The 23,021-nt window shown below is 32.0% G+C and overlaps 1 protein-coding gene across 3 annotated transcripts in view; it reads right to left on the bottom strand.

Annotated features, from left to right (window-relative positions):
* Nucleotides 1–9,260: 9,260 nt before the first annotated feature.
* LOC143053912 (uncharacterized) overlaps nucleotides 9,261–23,021 on the bottom strand; it is a 46,679-nt gene continuing 32,918 nt past the window's right edge. For all 3 annotated transcript variants that reach the window (XM_076226710.1, XM_076226711.1, XM_076226712.1), the window contains exons 4-6: nucleotides 18,625–18,747; nucleotides 14,818–14,884; nucleotides 9,261–12,102 (exon numbers count right to left, since the gene is read on the bottom strand). In XM_076226710.1, coding sequence (XP_076082825.1) covers nucleotides 11,547–12,102; nucleotides 14,818–14,884; nucleotides 18,625–18,747 — 746 coding nt within the window. In that variant the 3' untranslated portion in view covers nucleotides 9,261–11,546. The remainder of the gene's footprint in view (nucleotides 12,103–14,817; nucleotides 14,885–18,624; nucleotides 18,748–23,021) is intronic.

The raw sequence follows: 23,021 nt of genomic DNA, 5'->3' as shown, positions 1-23,021 counted from the left end.
TTCTCATTTGAATTGTTTCACACTGGTCATTTGGTGGCCCCATATAGCTGGTTTTGCTGTGTGAATCAAAAGAGGGACGAAAGATACTAAAAGGACAGTCAAACTCATAAATCGAAAATAAACTGACAACGCCATGGCTAAAAATGAAAAAGACAAACAGACAAACAATAGTACACATGACACAACATAAAAAACTAAGGAATAAACAACACAAAGCTCCATGTTGAAGGCTATACGGTTATTAGTTTACGACATTTAGTCTTGGATTGATATATGTCTCATTGACAATCATATGTATCTGATTTTTAATTCAAGTAAGATAGGTGTCAAAAAACGTATAATGGTTACACTGCAGTAAGTAGTAAATACTTATGAACCTATCTCAATCCATCAACCTGTAATTGGTACTGTATTTCATATTTGTCTTTTGTTTATTGTTTGTATAAAAATCAGAACGTTGTTTTTTCTCGTTTGAATAGAGAAAAATGGCCTAAAAATTTAAGAACACAGAATTAGATTACTTCATGTAGAGACCCTCATGTAGAGACGACTGGTCATTTTGTCTTGCTTTAATCGCATCCATCATAGCACACATATCTGCATTGTTAAATTCATTCTCGTTGTCCGTCTTGAGTATCTGAGGTGGACCAAGTATATGAGTAAATCGTAGGGCCAATTCAGAAAATTCTTTTGCCGTATTTTGCTTTAAATTTAACCAAATGGAACATCGGCACTAATAGTCAATTGGTATTAATATTGATTCAGTTATCCGCAATTTAAAAGCAAACTAAATGTTATATACATGTGGCATTCATTTATCTACAATCAGTCGGTACCTGTATCTTGGTATTGTAAAAAGTAATGTTTTTCTCCGACTGCAGTTTATACAGCTCTTCATAAGAATCAGGCAGAGTGCCATATACATGTGATTTATGAAGGTTTCAGATTTTATCTATAAATGGCCTAGAAGAAGCAGTAACCACATACTGCTCAAAAAATAAATTTGAGTGGGAAAATATGAGTGGTTGCCATGGTAATGGACACTCTATTTTTGGGTTGCTAAGCGTGGTAAAATCTTTATAAAATCAGCTAAATCACTACAATTCAGAGCCTGATTATGAATAGAATCATGCATTTTTCATTAATTTTCATATGTTACACTGATACAACTTGGTTTAAGCTTCATTTTAATTAAGACTGCATGTAAACCAAATTTGTAATTTTTTTGAAAAATTTTGCCAAAAAATGCATATTTTCAACTTTTCCCCAATTTGGAATTTTTGCGATATTATCAAATTTTCTCGGGTGTTTTTCAAAAAACTGCAAATGTATACAAGATAGTTAGCACTGTAGTTATGAAGTTTGGATGTTACCTTACCAAATTAAATAAAAAAATGCTTGGGACCTTTTTTAGTTTGATCACCATAGCAACCGATTTTTTCCTTGGAAACGGAGTTATTATTTGCAGAATTTAGCAGTTTAAGAGCTTAAATGTACTGAATTGTTTCATAACCGATAAGAAAATACATAAAAGCATATGCTAACTCTAAATAACTATTGGTAAGAGTTGCTGACTTCAATAGTTACCATAGAAATACATATTATCAATAGCAACATCTTTTTTTAAATGTATCAATGGAAATTTATGTAAAAACATACATATATAAAGGGTGTTTATATTCAAATTTGAATATATGACAGCATGTTTTGCTTCACTCACAGTCTCTTCTGTTCTTTTCAGAAGGTTCAACAAATGTAACATATAATGTAACATTGGGGTTGGAAGGTTGGGAAAAAGGGGGGGGGTAGGTTTATTAAAAAAAAAAAAAAGCATAAAGGTCACTGAGATTCTTGAAACGATAACGTTTGGTCGCAGAGTCTGATTATGAATGGAATCAAATTTCTTTTCCAGAAATTTCATATATAACATGTATAACATCGATATAATTTTGTTTTAGCTTCAGAGCTTAGTTAAGATTGCAGTTCAACCAGACTGTTAGTTAAATTATACTAAAACACATATTTTTATTTTTCTGAATCATTGAGTTTTGTGAAATTTTCTCGTATGTTTTTCCGAAAAGTGCAAATATGTAAAGCATATATAAAGCTAGCATTGTAGTTACAAAATTTGAATACTAATTGACCAAAAAAAAACAGATGCTCTGCAGGGCGCAGCTTTATACGACCGCAGAGGTTGAACCCTGAACGGTTGGGGCAAGTATGGACACAACATGCAAGCTGGATTCAGCTCTATATTTGGATTGTGATTAAATAGTTGACACAGCATAGGTTTCTGACACAGAATGAATGTGGTCTAATGAACTTAAATTTTTTTTTTGCCTTTGAGCAATTCACTATGCTGTTGAATATAAATCCTCTCAAAAAAATTTTTGAAGAAATATTTTTTTTGCCTTTGAGCAATTCACTATGCTGTTGAATATAAATCCTCTCAAAAAAATTTTTGAAGAAATTTTCTTTTTATTTATGAAATCTGAAATGAGAAAAATTGACCCCCCCCCCCCAAATTTTGTTTCACACACCCCTTTCCCTTATTCCAAAACTGATCTCAATTCAAATTTCTAATGGAGTTTGCAACAATAACTACTCATTTAAATACATCATAAAATATTAAAATGGAAAAAAGTGCTTGTTATTACTGAATGGTAAAGATTATTTTAATTTATCAGTTGGTAGTAAAAGTGAATATACATAGTACATTGTATAAAACAATGATTTAAGTTGATTCAACTACTATTCTGGACAAAGAAAGATAACTCCAATTGAAAATTTCTTGCTATTGCGCAATATTGTGCAATTAGATATTTCTTGCTATTGCGCAATACTGTGCAATTGAAAATACTTGCTATTGCACAATACTGTAAAATTGAAGATTTCTTGCTATTGCGCAATACTGTGTAATTGAAAATTTCTTGCTATTTCACAATACTGTGCAATTGACGATTTCTTGCTATTGCTGAATACTGTGCAATTGAAAATTGCTTGCTTATAATTGCACAATACTTAAAGGGGCACTAGCTGTCAAATTCATGGTCACCGATTTGACTCAAATTCTCATATTTGATTTATAACAATGTAAAACATTTATCCAAACTATCAAAAGTCTAAAATAAACAATTTACAGAGCATGGGGTACATAATATATAGGTTCGTTTCGTGTGTATTTTAGTCCTGACGCAATCTAATTAATTATCGATTTGACCTCAGATGACCATAAAAGCGATGTAAACATAAATAAAAATATGAATAGATTAAACCAACACGTGCAATTGGATTCTTATAGGTCTGTTTGATTTTATTTTATAGATTAACAATAGATGTTTCTCATTGTTTTTAACCGTATCAGAATAATTTTATGGGCATCGAATTAGTAATCAAATGATTTACTGTAGTTTCGCTTTCATTGTTGACATTCTTTTTCTTTAAATAACCAGTACGCGTACAATGCATGCGTTGTCAATCTCTAGCTAGGGGTTAAATTGAAGTTCACATGAATACGGACTTAAAGAGGTCGACTCATTCACTTGCAAGTGAATTACTAATTATCAATGTTTCTTAGCGTAATTTGACAAAATTGAACCTTTTTGGCTGCAAAAAGCGAATTGTTATTTCACTATTTCATTTTCATTATTGATTGAACAGAAAAATATCAAACTTTAGATTTTTTATATATCTCGTAGCTAGTGCCCCTTTAAAATAATAATTTTGGATCCTGATTTGGACCAACTTGAAAACTGGCCCCATAATAAAAAATCTAAGTACATGTTTAAATTCAGCATATCAAAGAAGCCCAAGAAATCAATTTTTGTTAAAATCAAACTAAGTTTAATTTTTGGACCCTTTGGACTTTAATGTAGACCAATTTGAAAACGGGACCAAAATTAAGAATCTACATACACAGTTAGATTTCGCATATCAAAGAACACCAATTATTCAATTTGTGATGAAATCAATCAAAGTTTAATTTTGGACCCTTTGGGCCCCTTATTCCTAAACTGTTGGGACCAAAACTCCAAAAATCAATCCCAACCTTCCTTTTGTGGTCATAAACCTTGTGTCAAAATTTCAAAGACTTCTATTTACTTAAACTAAAGTTATAGTGCGAATACCAAGAAAATGCTTATTTGGGCCCTTTTTGGCCCCTAATTCCTAAACTGTTGGGACCAAAACTCCTAAAATCAATCCCAACCTTCCTTTTGTGGTCATAAACCTTATATTAAAATTTTCATAGATTTCTATTTACTTATACTAAAGTTATAGTGCGAAAACCAAATGTCTTCGGAAGACGACGACGGCGACGCAGACGATGACGCTAACGTGATACCAATATACGACCAAAACATTTTCAATTTTTGCGGTCGTATAAAAATAGAATATTGCGTGGGGCTCTCTTGAATTTTATCACCATATTAACGTATTTTGCCCTTGGAAACAGAGATATTATTTATTGAATTCTGCAGTATAGGAAATCCAATGTTCTCAATTGTTTACAAACCTTTATAAAACAAGTGAAACTGCGAGCTACTGCTCACTGATGATAACCCCGCCGCAAGTGGATAATATTAATAGTGTAAAAATATGCAAGTGTTCGGTAAACAGGAAGTTGTCGAGTGATGAATCTGAAAACGCATCACACGGTATAGCTGACTTATAAAAATCCTGAAACCAAATTTCAGAAATCCTTGTATTGTAGTTCCTGAGAAAAATGTGACGAACATTTTTAACTTGGTTATCATGTGTAAAATCATACAAGTGTTCGGTAAACAGGAAGTTGTCGAGTGATGAATCTGAAAACGCATTACACGGTATAGCTGACTTATATAAATCCTGAAACCAAATTTCAGAAATCCTTGTATTGTAGTTCCTGAGAAAAATGTGACGAAAATTTTCAACTTGGCTATCATGTGTAAAATCAGACAAGTGTTCGGTAAACAGGAAGTAGTCGAGTGATGAATCTGAAAACGCATCACACGGTATAGCTGACTTATATAAATCCTGAAACCAAATTTCAGAAATCCTTGTATTGTAGTTCCTGAGAAAAATGTGACGAAAATTTTCAACTTGGCTATCATGTGTAAAATCAGACAAGTGTTCGGTAAACAGGAAGTTGTCAAGTGATGAATCTGAAAACGCATCACACGGTATGGCTGACATATATAAATGTTGATACCAAATTACAGAAAGGGTGGATGTGTAGTTCCTGAGAAAAATGTGACGAAAGTTTCATGGGACGGACTGACTGACGGACTGACGGACTGATGGACGGACAGACAGAGGTAAAACAGTATACCCCCCCTTTTTTAAAGCGGGGGTATAAAAAATACATATATATACTCTAACTCTAAACTACAATCGTTAAGTATTATCACAACAGTTGCCATGGTCACAAATATCACCCATAACAACTTCCAATCAAAAGATATATAATATAATTTTATGTTAAAAATTACATATATTTAAGTTTAATAATGTTAACTGTTTTTACTGTGCTTAGAATATGAGAGTTTAAGATTGGAAAGTAAAACATTTTTTCTTGTTTATTTAACTTTCTAAATTAAGGAACATTTTCCCCGGTTCATTTTTCTCTAAGCATATTATTGAGGGAAAGAAAAGTAATAAATCAATATTCAATAACCCTTGCAGTCATGATTTTTCAAACACTTATTTGAAAGTACACCAAAACGGAACTTAAACTGTAGATGTAGGTTGGGCGTCAATAACACAGCAATCAAACGACAAAAACAATTAATGACATTTAGCAGGCAACATACAGATTTCAACAATAATGTAGAAAAGAAAATAGAAATACCAAGGATTTGTATAGTTCTTCTTTACAAAAACTTGAATTTTGTACTCAAAAAGAGGAGAGTTACATCATATTTTAAACAACCTTTTTTAAAAGAGGGGTCCACAGTAGTTATAATCATTTCTAATTTATCTTTATAAAGATTTTATTGAAAATGAATTTATATATTGTTGGAAACCAACTTTGAGACAACTACCGTACTGACAGACATGTGTAAAACGTACCCCCCCCCCCCCCCCCCCCCCCCCCACCATTGCGGCATGGCCATAAAAGTGTGTATTTTAACTTTTTACCCTTGTACCTTGAATAGATAAAATGTGTGTAATGCACAAGACATTAAATGTGTTCTTTAAGTCGTATATTCAACTTGTTGGGACTAGAAATCATTGATAAAAAGACACGTAAGAATGTTATTTACTGCGCTGTTTCTAGTGTTGCAGTTAATTGATTAAGACCATGTTTGTAATTTGTCTTTAAATTAACTGTTATTAATCTTGAATTTATTCACACATTCTCAGCTTAGTGTTTTCATTCCAAATCTCGGGATTACTGCACAGTCTTTTATAAAGGTTACAGAGAGAGATACAGTAAATTGGGGTGTAACTCATGAAAGGTTAAAAAAAGACATTTAGAGTAGCAAAACGATTTTTTTGAAGATTCATCCTAAAAAAAAATGATACATTTTTACATATTTACTATCTTAAAGGAGAAGAGGGTGATTTTAGATGGATTAGAAGTGTGCTTCAGCTGACCCCCTCCCCAGCAAACACACACAAACAAAACAAGATATTATGTTATCGGAAGCATGAACATATGAGATATATATAGTACGGTGCATAGTAAGGAATGATTCATAATTATTACAATTATTTTGTACAATAATTTTGTTTTGATAATTTTACCGGTAATAGCATAATCATTTTAGCGGATTAGCACAATTCTAACTTAGAAGATGTGTCTATTTGTCTATCTCGGAGATCCTGAATTCCAATTGCGGAATAGTAGTGCAACAAAGGAGTTAATAATGATATGATAATAGCTATATATTAAGAGGATTCCATTATACTGGACTTCTAGTGTCAACGATTACCAATTGACTATTAATATTTTTTAAGTCCCCACCGACTTAATATGTGTTCAATTTGTCTGTCGGTCTATCCGCCCGTCCATGACACTTCAGTTTCAGTTTAGAAATGCTTTGACAAAATTATTCTACTTTTGGTTTGTAAGCTTATCATTATATTACAGGTCAAGTTTGTGAAATATGCTGGTGGGATAACATCTCATACTTGTGTGTGCTCTAAGAAATTAAGAATTTTCTTACAACCGTTAAAGGCCATATTTATCTTTCCTTACCATAAGCCAGGTTTGCCCGGCTATTGCAATCCCATGATGTTCATCATCTGTAAACTTTCAAAAATTGATTATCAGATTATGAACTCGAAATTAAGTCCGACAAAACACAATTATCTTTTCAAGGATCCACTTGTATGAAACATTTGAAAAAATTAACATACCCCCTTTTCCCCAACCCTCCGACCCCAATGTTACATTATATATTACATTTATTGACCTGTCTGAAAAAAACACCAGCCAAGACTGAGAGTGAAGTAAAGAATAAAGTGATATTCCAATTTGAAAATAAACACCCTCAATTTATGTATTTTTTTACATAAATTTCCATTTATGCAGTTTTTAAATGGATGTTGCTATGGATAATCTTTGTTTCCATGGTAACAATTGAAGGCAACAACACTAGGCGATAGTAATTTAAAGTTTGTGTTCGCGTTTATGTATTTTCTTATCGGTTATGAAACAATTCAGGACATTTAAGCTCTTAAAAACTGCAATATTCTGCAAATAATAACTCCGTTTCCAAGGAAAAAATCGGTTGCTATGGTGATCAAACTAAAAAAGGTCCCAAGCATTTTTCTATTTAATTTGGTAAAGTAATATCCGAACTTCATAACTTCAGTGCTAACTATCTTGCATACATTTGCAGTTTTCTGAAAAACACTCGAGAAAATTTGATAATATCGCAAAAATAGCAAATTGGGGAAAAGTTGAAAATATGCATTTTTTGGCAAAATTTTTCAAAAAATTTATAAATTTGGTTTACATGCAGTCTTAACTAAAATGAAGCTTAAACCAAGTTGTCTCAATGTTACATATGAAAATTAATGAAAAATGCATGATTCTATTCATAATCAGGCTCTGAATTGTAGTGATTTAGCTGATTTTTGAAAGATTTTACCACGCTTAGCATCCCAAAAATAGAGTGTTCGTTACCATGACAACCACTCATATTTTCCCACTCAAATTTATCTTTTGAGCAGTATGTGATAACTGCTTCTTCTAGGTCATTTATAGATAAAATCTGAAACCCTCATATATCGCACTCTGTCTGGTCCTTACAAAGAGCTGTACTTAATACTAAATCCATTGTTTGTTGGAAGTGTACAAACTTTAGTCTAAGATTCATCAATTTTTCTTGTTGTTATTGATTAGATGTCGGTAACTGCGAGAACTCTCAGGGCTGTAATTAGTGTCTTTTTGTTGTTGAGATATACAAGTACCCGGCCACATCCACTCTGGTTTTTGTTAAATGTATTTCTATTTGTATCCATCTGATGATTTAAGACTTTTTCAGCTTATTTTTATAGTTTGTTCTTATGTTGTACCGTTAAACCACTGTGCCATGTTAGCAGGAAGCTTGGGATCTCGCTAACATGTTTAACCTCGCCACATTAGGTAGGTATGTGCCTGTCCCAAGTCAGGAGCCTGTCGTTTGTTGATTTGTTACATATTTGTTTTTCGATATTTTTTTTATACATAAATTAGGCCGTTATAGTTTTCTCATTTGAATTGTTTTACATTTGTCATTTTGGGGCCTTTTATAGCCGACTATGCGGTATGGGATTTGCTCATTGTTGGAGTCCGTACGGTGACCTATAATTGTTAATTTTTGTGTCATTTTGGTCTCTTGTCAAGATTTGTGTGATTTGTTTATATCAATGTTACAAATGTAATAATATCACCATCATAGAGTGGAATTTATAGCTTTAATTTAGAACAACCAAAGCAATCAATTAATCCTCTTCATGGAGGCTTTTTTTTATATACAAATCCATTTGTCAGCAATTTTTACAATAGGTGACGGCAAGGCATTTGTATATTTTACTGAGCACCGACTATCGTTCTTTAGCGTACAATAAAATGATAATAATTAAAATAACTTTATTTAAAAAGGGGCGAAAGATACCAGAGGGACAGTCATACTCATAGATAGAAAATAATCTGACAATGCCATGGCTAAAAAATTAAAAAGACAAACAAATAAATAATAGTACACAAGACACACCATAGAAAACTAAAGACTAAGCAACACGAACCCCACCAAAAACTGGGGGAGATCTCAGGTAAAGAAAGTAACTCATTTTGATTAAAGCAATTTTTAATAAGGCTCTCTACAGATTATATTAACTATAAAAATAAAATATGTTTGCACTTACTACAGGAATAAAACATAAGCAATCTACTAATTCAAAAATATAAACAATATTTATATACACATATAACAAAAATAATGCACCTGTAGTATACGTTGCAGGGCCGTAACTACATTGAGGCAAATGAGGCAAATGCCTCATGTTAGAAATTAAAAAAAAAGATAAAAAAAAAGATTGTCTTAATAGAGGTCGGTCATTTAAAAATGTATCAACCGTATCGTATACGTTAACGTATCCACGTGCACATCTGCAGATATATCAAAACATATTATGTGATCCCGAGCTTAAGATCATTATACGTTTTGCTTCATTTTTTAAAAACTAATTGGAATCTCTTCGAAACAATCAACTTACATGTTTAACCCCGCCACATTATTTATTTATGTGCCTGTCCCAAGTCAGGAGCCTGTAATTCAGTGGTTGTCGTTTGTTTATGTGTTACATATTTGTTTTTTCGTTCATTTTTTTACATAAATAAGGCCGTTAGTTTTCTCGCTTGAATTGTTTTACATTGTCTTATCGGGGCCTTTTATAGCTGACTATATGCGGTATGGGCTTTGCTCATAGTTGAAGGCCGTACGGTGACCTATAATTGTTTATGTTTGTGTCATTTTGGTCTTTTGTGGATAGTTGTCTCATTGGCAATCATACCACATCTTCTTTTTTTTATAAAATTTCAATATTTGCGATATAGCGGTGTTTTGTAAAAAAATAAGGGAATCTCAGAGGCAGATTGAAAGGGTTTTTCAGGGGGCACGCCCCCATTTTATGGGAAAAATTTGTGGTTGTTTATCTAGGGAATTACTGAAGCATAACTGGAGTGGGTCCCCTCTTAGGCAGTCAGCGGGCCCCCTCTTGGATAAAACTAGATAGCTGACATGGTTTAAATTAAAGTAAGGTCACCAATTTCCCGATATCAAATAATTTGAAGAAAAAAACAATTATTATAATGTATTGCCATATGACCTTTAACATTGAAGGGTTAAACTTGTATTAAGTCATGTTCAGACCTTTAACCAGAAAATAAAGGCATATTGGGTAAATGTGCACGAAACCACACACAAAGTCAATGCATAGAAAAAATACTAATGATCAATGGTCAACGTTGCTGGAGGGTTCTTCAACCATAAAAAAAAGTATCATTTTTACCAAAATGGTCCCTAGTGTCGACTTTAGTATAATACTACACTGTCACTCTATTTAAATCTAGTCATAAAAAATCACTAAAGTCAAAGAACAATACAAGACGAGGACAGACAGACAGATCCGGTATTAATGATTATGAGAATTACGATTTTTGCTCTATTCTACATATCGGTCTTTTAATGTTGTCCATAAAATGTAAAAGTCTTAAACTATAATCAATCGATGTTTTTGCTTCGAGACCAGAATTTTGTGGAGAAAAAATAGCTTTTTAATGTCAGAAAGAGTCCGGGAAACTCTCAGAATGCACGATTTTGCGTTATTTTTCTCAGAGCTTATAAACTTATAAATGTTAAAAATAATAACTTGTATATTAAATCATTACACTTCATCGAACTCCACCTTGCTCATCAAGTTATGGCGTCCTGTCGAATTTGATAAATAAAATTTAATAACTGATTTCTGAAATTTATGACAAAGGCATATATTTATAGAAAATCTAATTAAGGTATACACATATTGGAAATCTTTAACGGTTGACCAAAATTGACACCGATTACTGAATGCACGTAGCATTATGAGTTAGTTATCAGTGGTGTTCGGTCACAAGTTGAATATTTTTATAAATTTGAATTATTCAATTAGTTGTTTCTTTCATTACATTGACCATTGGCTGATTAATGGAAACAAAGTATAAAATAAAAGGAACCATATCTTTTTCTACTAATTCCCAATTCATTTTCTTGCAACGTCATATCCGATGTCTTGACAGCACCAAATGTTGATTGACGTCAGATGAGTGAAAATATTATTTTTTTACTCAGAAATCACTGTGATCAATTGCAGCCAATGTAACAAGTTTATATAAAATGTACAAAAGAAAATGATCTGTAAAATGAAAAAAAAACCACAATTATCTTTTTGAAATTGATAAAAAAAAATATATATAATAACTTTTAAACTAAAATGTTATTTGAATACAATCTATAAAAGATTGAAAATTACATTTAGCTAGTATATTGACTAAACCTAAACGTTATTGTTCCTATGATAACTTGTTCAAGGTTTGTTCATACAATCTTTGAGATAAGGTCCATCACCTCGGGATCTTTCTCGTTTTCTTTCTTACCTCTCATCACAGACTGGATAAACGATTTGATTCTCTGCTTTAAGCTGGCAGTGGTAAGGTTTTTCTCGTAATGCTCAACTGTTGTTCGTGGTAAATATTCACGACGATGTAAATACACAGTTTCTCCCAGTTTGTCCCAGTCGCTTTTTACTTCTTGTTTTATATAAGTCTTCAGAATTAACTTCTTTTCATCTGTAGACATATTTACTTTAGGTTTAGAAGGAGCTTTTGACGAAGCAGTATTTTCATCCGCAGACATTTGTATTTTCGGTTTAGATGGGCTTTGTGATGATGAAGTGTTTTCATCTGCAGACATATGTATTTTCGGTTTAGACAGACTTTTTGATGATGAAGTATTTGAAGGGTTTTCGCCACCAGTTATCTGAGCCCCATCGTCAATTCTCTGTCGTGGGATGAATTGAACTTCAGGTTCCGTTTTTGTTGCGTTGTCACCTGATGGTGTTGATTTCGATATCTTATGTTCATCTACGAGAGTTCTGCAAAATATTAAGGTACAAGTGTATCAGCTTCATTGCATTACCGTTTATTCAAGTGCTTAATATTTCTATAAAACGGTTTGACCTACAAAGCCTGTGAACACTTAAGGATGTTTGCTCCTTTTGCTTTCGAATTTTTGTCAGATATTCGGAATTCTCTGGTTTTATCCATGTATTGCAATAAAAAAACAATTGCCCGCTAACCCCTACTTTTCTTTTCATAATTTCATAACATATAATTTAAAAAACCCATATTTAAAAATCTTATAAAATCCTTGTTATATTTTCATAGTTTTTTTAAGGAAAAAAGGTACTTATGATAAATTGATGAAAAATCTGAGAGAGAATCATTTCCCGCCAAATTTCCAATGGCTTACTTCTCGAAAACAAGGACACGGACCCTTCATTTTTTTCTGCGTTTTTAGTTCTGTTATTTATAAACTAGTACCAATTTATAACAGTCTTTTAAAAAAGCTTGTTATTTTGAAACAGAGTAGCGAACATCCTTAAAATATTCGTTGTATTTAATTGTAGTGTAAATCGTCTTACAAATGTTTCATGAAATTACAAATTTAAAAAGTAATTATTATAAGATCCTTTTAATTTATTTTCTCATTCTTCTAAATCAAGTGCTATTAAAGTTCTTAGTGTCATCCGGTCTTGAATCAATGAAGTCTTTAATCCATATATGAAAGGAATAGTTCTTCTAAATTTTTTAAAGCAATATAATTAAAATATAGTTCTTGGATTTCATAAGAGTATGAAATCAGAGAACTCTACTTTCAATCTAATTAAAATATTGATCTCTGATTACGTTATACTACATATGAGTAGTATAACGTAATCAGAGATCAATATTTTAATCAGATTGCTCTACTTTAATTTGATTGTTTAATTGTAGTTAATTATAATGTGTTGACATCACCTTGGATTTCTTATCATTAATTAAAACAATCAAGTAAAGGAGAAATTATAATCTGATCCTGTTTCTACTTGAAAGAATCTATACTATTAAACGAGAAGACCTCATTTTGGGTGTCGCTTCTCTTCTTTCCACAATAAATTAATCATCATGCCTCTGTGTCCTATTGGTTCAGTGCATAATCGCATTTGTCATCCATTCATATGATTATTCAGATTGAGTTATTTTGGGTGAAAAACGAGAAAAAAGACGTCCGGATATGTTTCCGTCATTGGGCGAAATTTTAAGTCAGATTAGACTTCCGGTTTGCGTTTTTCTGTATACTTTGAACATACATTAATGCTACGAATACAGTGTATTTTCTGTCTTATATCCGTCGTTGGACGAAATTTAAGTCAGATTAGACCTCCGGTTTGCGTTTTTCTTTTTACTTTGAAACAAATACATATACTACGAATAAAGTGTATTTTCTGTCTGATATCATTTGGAGGAGGGTTAATAAAAAAACATTTTCCTGTCCCCAAGTACCTATGACTTTTGATACTTTTCCTGAAATTCTGAAGTCATTATAAATCTTTTACAAAATTCTGACTACAACACTTTACATCCTCTCAAATGCGCTCTGAATGCCCGCGATTTCGCGGGTGTGTTCTAGTTAAATATTGAATCTATAGACGTAAACGGAAAATTATACTGTTTAATTTAAGTATACATGAAACCTGTTAATGCAGCCATTTATAGACATCAAATTGGCAAAACTACGCCAACCATGATTTTTTTTAATTTAAAATGCATAAAAGAATAATAAAGAGTACATTCCTGGCAAAAATATTATGCGGTCTACGTTTGATTTCCATATAAAATATGAAGATGTGGTATGATAGCCAAAAGTAAAAAACAAAAATACCAAACTCCAAGGAAAATTCAAAACGGAAAGTCCAACTGTCATATTCCTGACTTGGTACAGGTATTTCCTGATGTAAAAAATGGTGGACTACCCTTAGTTTTAAAGCTGGCTAAACCTCTCAGTCTCATAGAACTTCAATATGTTGACAACAATGTGTCAATATGCAAATGATACAACACTTCCCGCCAGAGACGAAATGACGTATACGTTATCAACAATACAACCCTTAACAATGACAGTATCAAATGGATGTATAGACTGAAGATATGTGTGTTTATTACACTCCCCAACCCCAATCATGACCTACGACCACAGAACAATTATAAAACTTGTGACCATCCAGTCAGTTGTATAACCGCAAACCAGTGCAAATCAGAGTTATCGAACTTTATAAAGAATGTTCGGAAATTTTATTTTTTTTCAGTTTATGACCATTAAAAATATCTGTTTCACAGATGACGACGGATATGTGACTAAATTGAAAACAGTTATGTCTAATCGTCTTATCTATTTGTCTCTTCAAACAATAAAATATGTTAAAACAATGTTTGTTTTATTTGTCATTTCACTTTTTTTGGTAGTTTAATTTTTTTCCATTGTATGGTCAGGTTGTTTTCGATTAATGTCTTTGAATGTCCCTTTCGTATATTTCTCCTCTCTCCTATAGTCATTTATTCAGTTTTATTGGAAAAACAGCATTTTTTTTTTATTGAAGTAAGAAATAGCCCTTTGTTCGGTTGCGAGAAATAGGACGAAATCGTAACCCTGCAGGGGAAAGGGGACAAAAATTACGTTATCGCTACTGTAATATGTAGACATTAAAGAAGAAGCGAAGAATATCAACTATGAAAGATTAATGGTCTATCAAGGTTTGTGAAATACATACTTTTTCTTTTGTTTCTTTAAAGGTGGTGATTGAGTTGCCACCGCTGCTTCTGTAGGTGCAGGTCTTTCTGTGAGAAAAAAAAGACACACTTAGGTCATCACACCAAATAAACTGAATTTGCAATGGATATTTAAAAACAAATAATACACTAATAAGCTACAAATAACTGCATTCAATAGAATAGAAAGGTAACGTTTATAGATAGTCCAAACATGCACAAACTCTTTCAGAGGCATGATGTTAAAGCCACTTTCAATAGGTAACGTTGTCTAAAAGAGAGCATAAAATGTTGGTGGTTTGGTGTAAATAGTCTTGCTAAAATTCCAATATCTATTTTAAAGTTTCCATGCAGAGGCAGTACTAGAATCATATTCAAAACAGTGTGGTCCTGGCCATTGATTGACGACCTAAATTATCCCATTGACTGGGACAGATTAGGTGAACGTTTGTCGGTAACAATCACTGCTCACTATGTACTTGTTAAAGACACTGAATCTGTGGGGTCACCAAAGGTTCTCAACACCTAAATAAAGTAATTCGAAAAACGAATCCGGAATAATACGATGTGTTGATTTATATCAATAATATAAATCAAAACATAAAGGTTATTCCTGAATAATATTTCGAATAATTTTATTATTAAAGGCGTTAAGAACCTTTGGTGACCCCACAGTTTAAATTCTATAATAAGTAAGAAGTGAGCAATGGTCGTTACAGACAAACGTTCACCTAATCTGTCCCAGTCAATGGGATAATTTAGGTCGTCAATCAATGGCCAGGACCACACTGTTTTGAATATGATTCTATTATCAACCGAGTTACCTATTATTTCATTGATGATCGTCTAATAAGATTGTGAAAAAAAGTCATTATGAATAGCAATTCTTTTTATAGAATATACCGTAAAGCTGAATAGATGGCATTCTTTTTTATATTTGCAAAGTAGTCCTCAAAAGAGGACTTTTTCTTATATTTTATTGTAGTGTGAATAATTACATTCATTTTATCACTATTGTAACACGTACAAAAGTAACGACACATGTATCTACCATGTGCTTCAAGAAAACAAGCTTAAAATTTCACATTAAATTTAAAAAAGTTTTAAAGGCAGTTGGACGTCAACAAAAATGTTCACCAAAGAAACCATTCAGCTTGTGACCAAGTACATCAAACTCGCGATTTGTCTACACAAGACTCATTGGTGACTCTCAATGTATAAAATGAGATATGTGAATGCCATACCATTGAGCCGAGGATATATTAATTACTGCTGAGAAATAGGAAATTGACAACTGGGAAGTTGAAGTCATCCCGTATGTCATATAAATCAGGTTTGTAGTCGTCCATATCAAGCTATGAAACAGACCTTCTTGTTTAGCTAACATCCTTAGGTTCAAGTTCCCTGGGTTATAAGTGATGCACCCAATCTTAGTGTCTTTTTTGTTGTGGGATTTTAGGTTACAGTGAATTTGTGTAATCAGGGATTATGTAGAATCCCTGGTTTTTCAGGGATTTTGCTTAATCACTAAAATCATTTGTGATTATATATAGTCTCTGAAAAAGACCAGTGATTTTACATAATCACTGAAAATTTTAATACGTATTTTAAAAATTCCCTGAATCGGTTTCAGGTATTATCAATAAAACAAAGATTATCTGTTTGATAAAAGTATTTCCAATATAGACAAACAAATCTAATAATATAAAATAACCTCTTTATGGTGGTCAGTTTTTATTCCTGACCATTTATCAAATCTGATTTTATTAAGAGTGAACAGTTTTTTCTGGTGATATTCTATTTAACTGTGTTAAACCACATTTTTAAACTCGTAAGCAAATAAATGCACAGATCATGTAATTTGCTGTAAAACAAATAGGGGGATGAAAGTTAACGAACAAGGAATTCAAGCTAGGCAAAGATATGCAACTTAACGTCTAGGAACACAAACTGAACTGAACAAATGCTTGATAGATTGAACACAATTTTGGTGGAGGCCGCAGTGTGATCGTTGAAAAGGAGACCCCAAAAACATAATGGCCATCGTTAATAAAAGGAATGAAAAGGATAATGACTGACTACGAAACATTTAATAACTCTCAGATTATACACAAGTAATCGATTTGAGGTGTCTGATTGACATTTTTAGCCAATTCAGATGAACACTTTATTTCTCTTTAAACATGTTAAAGTGCAGTAAAATCAGATTCAATATATGAAAGTCTAAGGTTGTTTTTTTTTATTTGATGAAAACAAACCAAAAATGAATACGCAGATAAAAGTTTAATGGTAGGGGGTCTGGATGAGGTTTACAGAATAGAGTATTATGGGCAAACAGTGCAAAATAATGGATTGAAAATTAAAGAATAGACAAAAATAGACAAAAGAAATCAGAATGGAGAATAATAGTGTACTAAAATATACAAAATAGAGAATAATGGGCAAAATAAAGAAACAAAAGAGAATAATTATCTAAAAAATGAAAGAAAAAAGACCCTAATAGAAGAGGTCATCCAAATTTTCAATGCAGTTTGTAAAAATAAATGATATGTATTAAACTACTGTAAACCAACTTATTTTCGCGAGCGATTTATTTTCGCGACTTTTGCGAGTAGAAAATAACGCGAATATGTAAACCTTGGATCTTTCCTTATTAAACTTAATCAAGTAAATCAGAAAATCGCGAAATTAAATAGCCGCAAGGTGGTCAAGAAAGGGTAAAACGCGAAATAAAGTATCCGCGAAATAAGTTGGTTTACAGTATTGTGCTTAAGATTTGATAGTTATATTTCTAAAGATGTTTAAATAAAATATTTTAATTTTATTCATTGTCTCTTCATTTCAGTTATTATGTTTAATACCTGACATTTGTTAAAGTGATTATGCATAATTCCTGAAAATTTTAGTAATTATGTATAATCACTAAAGCTACCGGTGATTATACATAACATAATTCCTCATTCTACAAATTCACTGTAACATAAAGATACGCTGCCACGTCCGGGCAGTGTTTTCGTTAGGTGTTTTTTGTTTTGTATCGATCTCATGATTTTAGCCCTTTTCAACTGATTTTTATCGTTTGTTCTTATGTCGTACTGTTACACAACTGTCCCTGGTTAGGGGAGAGGTTTTCGCGCCAGCAATCTAGTTTAAACCCGCAATATTGTGTATGTGTCTGTCACAGTCAGGAGCGTGTAGTTCGGTGGTTTGTCGTTGGTTCATGTCTTTCATATTTGTTTTTCGTAAATTGTTTTGTTATAAATTAGCCCGTTAGTTTTTCTCAATTAATTTGTGTTTCATATCTTTCATGTCGGTGCCTTTTAAGGTCGACGATACGATATGTTGGATTTTTTTATTTGCAAAAGGTGGTACGGTAGCCTATAATTGCTTGCATCCTTTCTTCATTTAAAATTTGGTGGATAGTTGTTCATTGGCAATCATGCCACATCTCCTTATTCCTATATTTATTCCTCAAAACTTTCATGAGCACAGAAAAAAAATCTTATCTGTCAAAACCTTTGATGTAAAATGTTATTGCAAAATTTATGCGTTAGCGAAGATTGAGACAAACCGTTACACAACTAACCAAGAATATTGAACTCTTGAGCAAAGAATATTAATAATCTACTAATGCGCTTTGTCCATTCGTGAATTAATGTGTTGTTCTTTCGCTCGTTAATTATTTAACGTTATAAAAGTTAATGAAATCGTAGTTCTATGAATATTATATAGGAGAAAAAATGCATCATAAAATTTTGCTTATATCAAATTCTATGTCATACATAGTCAAACGTAGTTGATGTACTTACTAAGGATTGTTGATTCTCCTTTAACCTCTACGTTACCATCACCCCTTTTTAAACTCTGATAGTATAGTTTTTCTTTTGCAAGTAAGAGTGGAGGTCCATTTACCCCAGCTTCTTCGTTCACTTCTGTTATTTCATCGGGATCGTATGCAAAAATAGTAAATTATTCAATATATGTATATATATATATGCACTCTTAAACAAAATACAAAAAGACGAAATGTGAAAGAAAAGTTTGTAAACTTACATCAGACACATCTCTCAGTTAAAAAATTGTGGAATAATAAGTTGCCGGAGTTGTAAATGATCCATCTTAGCTAACTCAAGACGACTCAGCTGATCGCTGCATGCTCGGAAAAACGAGTTCCCATCATTTGAAATATCACAGCAGAAATATAATCCGTTTTCCTTCAACTGAAGTTTTAGATGATCAATTGCTGCTTGTTTGACATTGGTGACCGGAACTGGTTAAATTATATGCAAAGAAATAACAAATGATACTTGGCGTTTTGTTGGCAATGCCTAATAATTGCATCGCATGTATCACTGGTGGTAAGCGGATGGTCGTAACCCGGAGATGGGAGACAACTCTAGGGATAAGTTTTTTTTCCGATTTTTGTGCAGTAAAAGGTTCATTTGAGCCAAACCGCTTGTTGCATATACACTTATCGTGAGTGCATTGATATTGAAACCAAATTTAATAGATAAAATCATTCAAAAATTCGAGCATGATGGTCGTAACTTTAAATGTGTGATGGTCGTAACTTCAACTATAGTATTTTGGATGATGCTCGTAACCGACACAAGATGGTCGTAACTTTGACAAATGACCATAACTCGAGTATTTAGACAATCTTTTATTAATGAATTTTAAAAATAAAAGTAATATACTCAGATGTCATATATGATTTGCTACAAACAATGTTATTTGTTACTCTTTTAATGGTATGCAGAAATTAAGCTAGAGAATTATTAAACATACACAGTTCTGATGTATTTCAAACGCTCATCATATAGGAGCAGCAGTGAAAAATAATCAACTCGCATTAAGCCAAAACGTATGTTAGGGTTGTGTATTAATATATTTTTTTACTGTACGTTAAGGCATAAAATTATTAAATACACGTGTATTCCTTCATATTTGTTTTTAATCTTATTTTATTTACGACTTTTTTTTTATCTGCAATCATGTCGGCAGATGAAATTATTAACACTTTTTGTTAAATATATCTTTAAAGCCTCCGTCACACCTTACCGGATAGCTCGAACAGACGCCTAACGGATGATTTTTTTTCAATCCGTTCATGTTCGTTAAACGTCCGTTTTTATCCGTTAGCACTAGTTCTCCGTTAAAGCGCCCAACGTCGGAGTAAAAAATGATAAAATATAAATTGCAGCAAAACTTGTTTATAAAGAACATAGAACATCTTCATGGTGTATTCTATCCACCATATAAATTTTAGCATGTAATGTGCTACCGTTAATTTGTAATGATCGAGACAGTTTAGATGAAAAAACAATAAAAAAAACATTTAACGTCATTTTATTTCCTTTGACGTCGTGATTTTCAATGCCAAAATGCTAAAAAAAAATTATTGATTCACGTAAACTTTTATTTCTTTTTTCTTGTTAGCTGAAATTTAAGTATGATATTCAGTCATGTCTGCATTATTATTATATATATAAGGTTTTTTTTTTATCTCCTTAACACAAATTAAGGTGATAAATCTTCAAAAAGTTTTTTCTGTGCGAACTTGTACGATAAACAATCGACTCAGCATATCAGTCTTGTACAAAGCAAGATAAATAATAAAATCGTATAAACATGCTTTCAACACGAATACGCATATAATTTGCCACTGAATCCTCCTCCTTTTCGTCATCATCCTATTTACCATTCTGTGTTACCATGAATTATAATTGATGTGGTCATATTGATATCGAAAACATATATATAAATCAACTGTTTTAATTTCAAAATGCACAAGTATGGCGTATAACGCATGAATTTCTTGCTTTGAACTGTTTTTAAAAATATCTTCGAAGCCGAAGCACAACCCTTGTATGATCTTGTATCTTTGATATAGGTTACTTCCTTTGATATTCCTTAATACCTTTTAGTTCTATGTATTGTAAATTTGAAAAAATAGGAGAGACAAGAAGTGTCTATTAATTCTACTAATAAAGATAGTCGGCAAGATAAATTCGTGACACAGTGTTTAGTGACCTAATACGATATATACAGGGTCAGTAAATTCCATATGAGGTTCTATTTTCGCTCAAATCCCTTATGGAATTTACTGACCCCGTATTTATTGTATTAGGTCACTAACACACTGTGTAACTGATAATATCTGACTAGAATTTAAACGAATCACTTATTTGAAAAGGTTTACACTTTGTATATTAATACAATTTTAGAGGAGATATGCTTTTTTGATTGATGTTTTCTGAACGTACAGTGACAAATATTTCATGCAGATTTATGACCGGGAGAAGAATATTCAAAAAATAAATAAGATGTTACATGCGTTGTCGTTGATAAAGAATTTAAAAAGGTTCAATAAAAATATATAAAAAAAACAATGATGAGAGAGACACGACAAAAAAATTATCCAGCAAAATATAAAATATTAAATCATTATTCATATATATTTTATTCATCCTCTTTGGTGGTTAGTTGTAGCCTATTAATCTCGCAACTTTGATTTGTAGACAACCAGTAACGACCACAGTTTCTTTTTGTAGATCCTCTTATACTAATAGAACTGTGCATTGTATTCCGTTTGTATATCATATACTTTTTTTTTAGTTATTTGAAATAATTCAAGATATAGGAGGTGGTTTATAGATTAAAAAATAATTTTGAAACTTAAGAATATGGTGAATTGAAAATAACAGAAATAAATGATTTAAAGATTAATGAAACTTTACGTTTTCTGGATATTAAATTCATTATTGACAATATTCTAGTAGATCATTTCGAAAGAAACGTTGATCTTTCAAATTGGTTGTAAACGCTACTGGTCAAATGAAATAAGCGATGCAAATTTTATACATTCATATAAGCATCATTGTTTTTCGCCAAAATCACGATCTTGCATGAGTTAACTTTCATTTCGTTTCCTATTGTAGACAAATTTAACCTTACATCCTTCACGTGCATTGCGTCAGCAATTATTTAATTTTATTCACCTGGAAAAAAAAATAGTTCGTGACAGATGTCAGACCACGATAATCCGATAAGCAACAAAAAGATCTGCAATAGTGGCCGAAAAAAAAAAAACAAGTTATAAATTCCATGCGTCCGAAGCGAGCACTATTTTTGATTTATCTTCATCATTTACGCCCAGCGACAAGTATTTGAAATCCAAAGACATGAAAGAATAGAAAGAGTTGATGAGCTATATGACGAAAATGACACACAAAAAATATTCAAATCAGTCGAATGTAACATTGATTGATAGAGTATAAAACCATAGGTATCTTTCTAATTCCAAAATATATAAATTGACCATTGATTCGAATTGTAAGGATTTACAGAACCAAAACATTGTCATAATTCGTACGTCTTAAATTTTCATACTGATGCTCGAGGACGGAAGACATTGTCTTCAATATTTTAGGGTATATCATTTTTTTAGTACCAACACATATTAAATATATTTCATAATATTCACCAAATTGATTGATAAGCAATGTTTCTTTCTATATTTTGTTGGACAGATGAGTAATCAATGATAAAATCGTTTTGGTGATCAAATTTTTATTTTATCCGATTTCAGATTTCTCTTAATGTCGGTTAGCTACCGGTACTGTCACTGTGTTCAGCTCCTCATTACCAGTACCTCGAATCACAAGGAAAATATGATAAAATATACCTCATATCATCTTTACTTTTGTTTATGATCCCAGCTATCCAACTTATTTCGAAGAATTTGAAATACTTTTTTTTTCTCCAAGTTTTATACTTATTTCAAACGTGGTATCATTTATGCAGTACAGTGGCAGAATAAAAAAGAGGGGCTATACGGAGAAGTGTCGTCATACTTATGTTGTTGATACAGACAAGACAATATATCTTGTCAAAATTTTATATACGGAATTTTTGAAATGCAGGAACTGAACCCAAGAATTTTACAGAGAAGGGCATATATTTCTAACTGAATAGAGAAACATGGCCAAAAGAAATACAGAATGCAGAAATGTAGATCTCCTCCCCTAATACAGACCGTAATATATATATAGCATTGTGACGGATAGTTTTGTTTAATCTATATCTTACTCCTTTTAATTCCGAAAAGAATGTTGTACAAGGTGTTGTTAATTAATGTAACGGAATTTATATCGGGCCCTTTCTATCGACGTCATAATTTTGATGAAAGCTAAAAGCTTCTCTG

Source organism: Mytilus galloprovincialis, chromosome 12, assembly GCF_965363235.1.
Source record: "Mytilus galloprovincialis chromosome 12, xbMytGall1.hap1.1, whole genome shotgun sequence".
Taxonomy (NCBI): Eukaryota; Metazoa; Mollusca; class Bivalvia; order Mytilida; family Mytilidae; genus Mytilus; species Mytilus galloprovincialis.
Note: the sequence above shows the minus strand (reverse complement) of the source record. Positions and strands in the feature narration are given on the sequence as shown.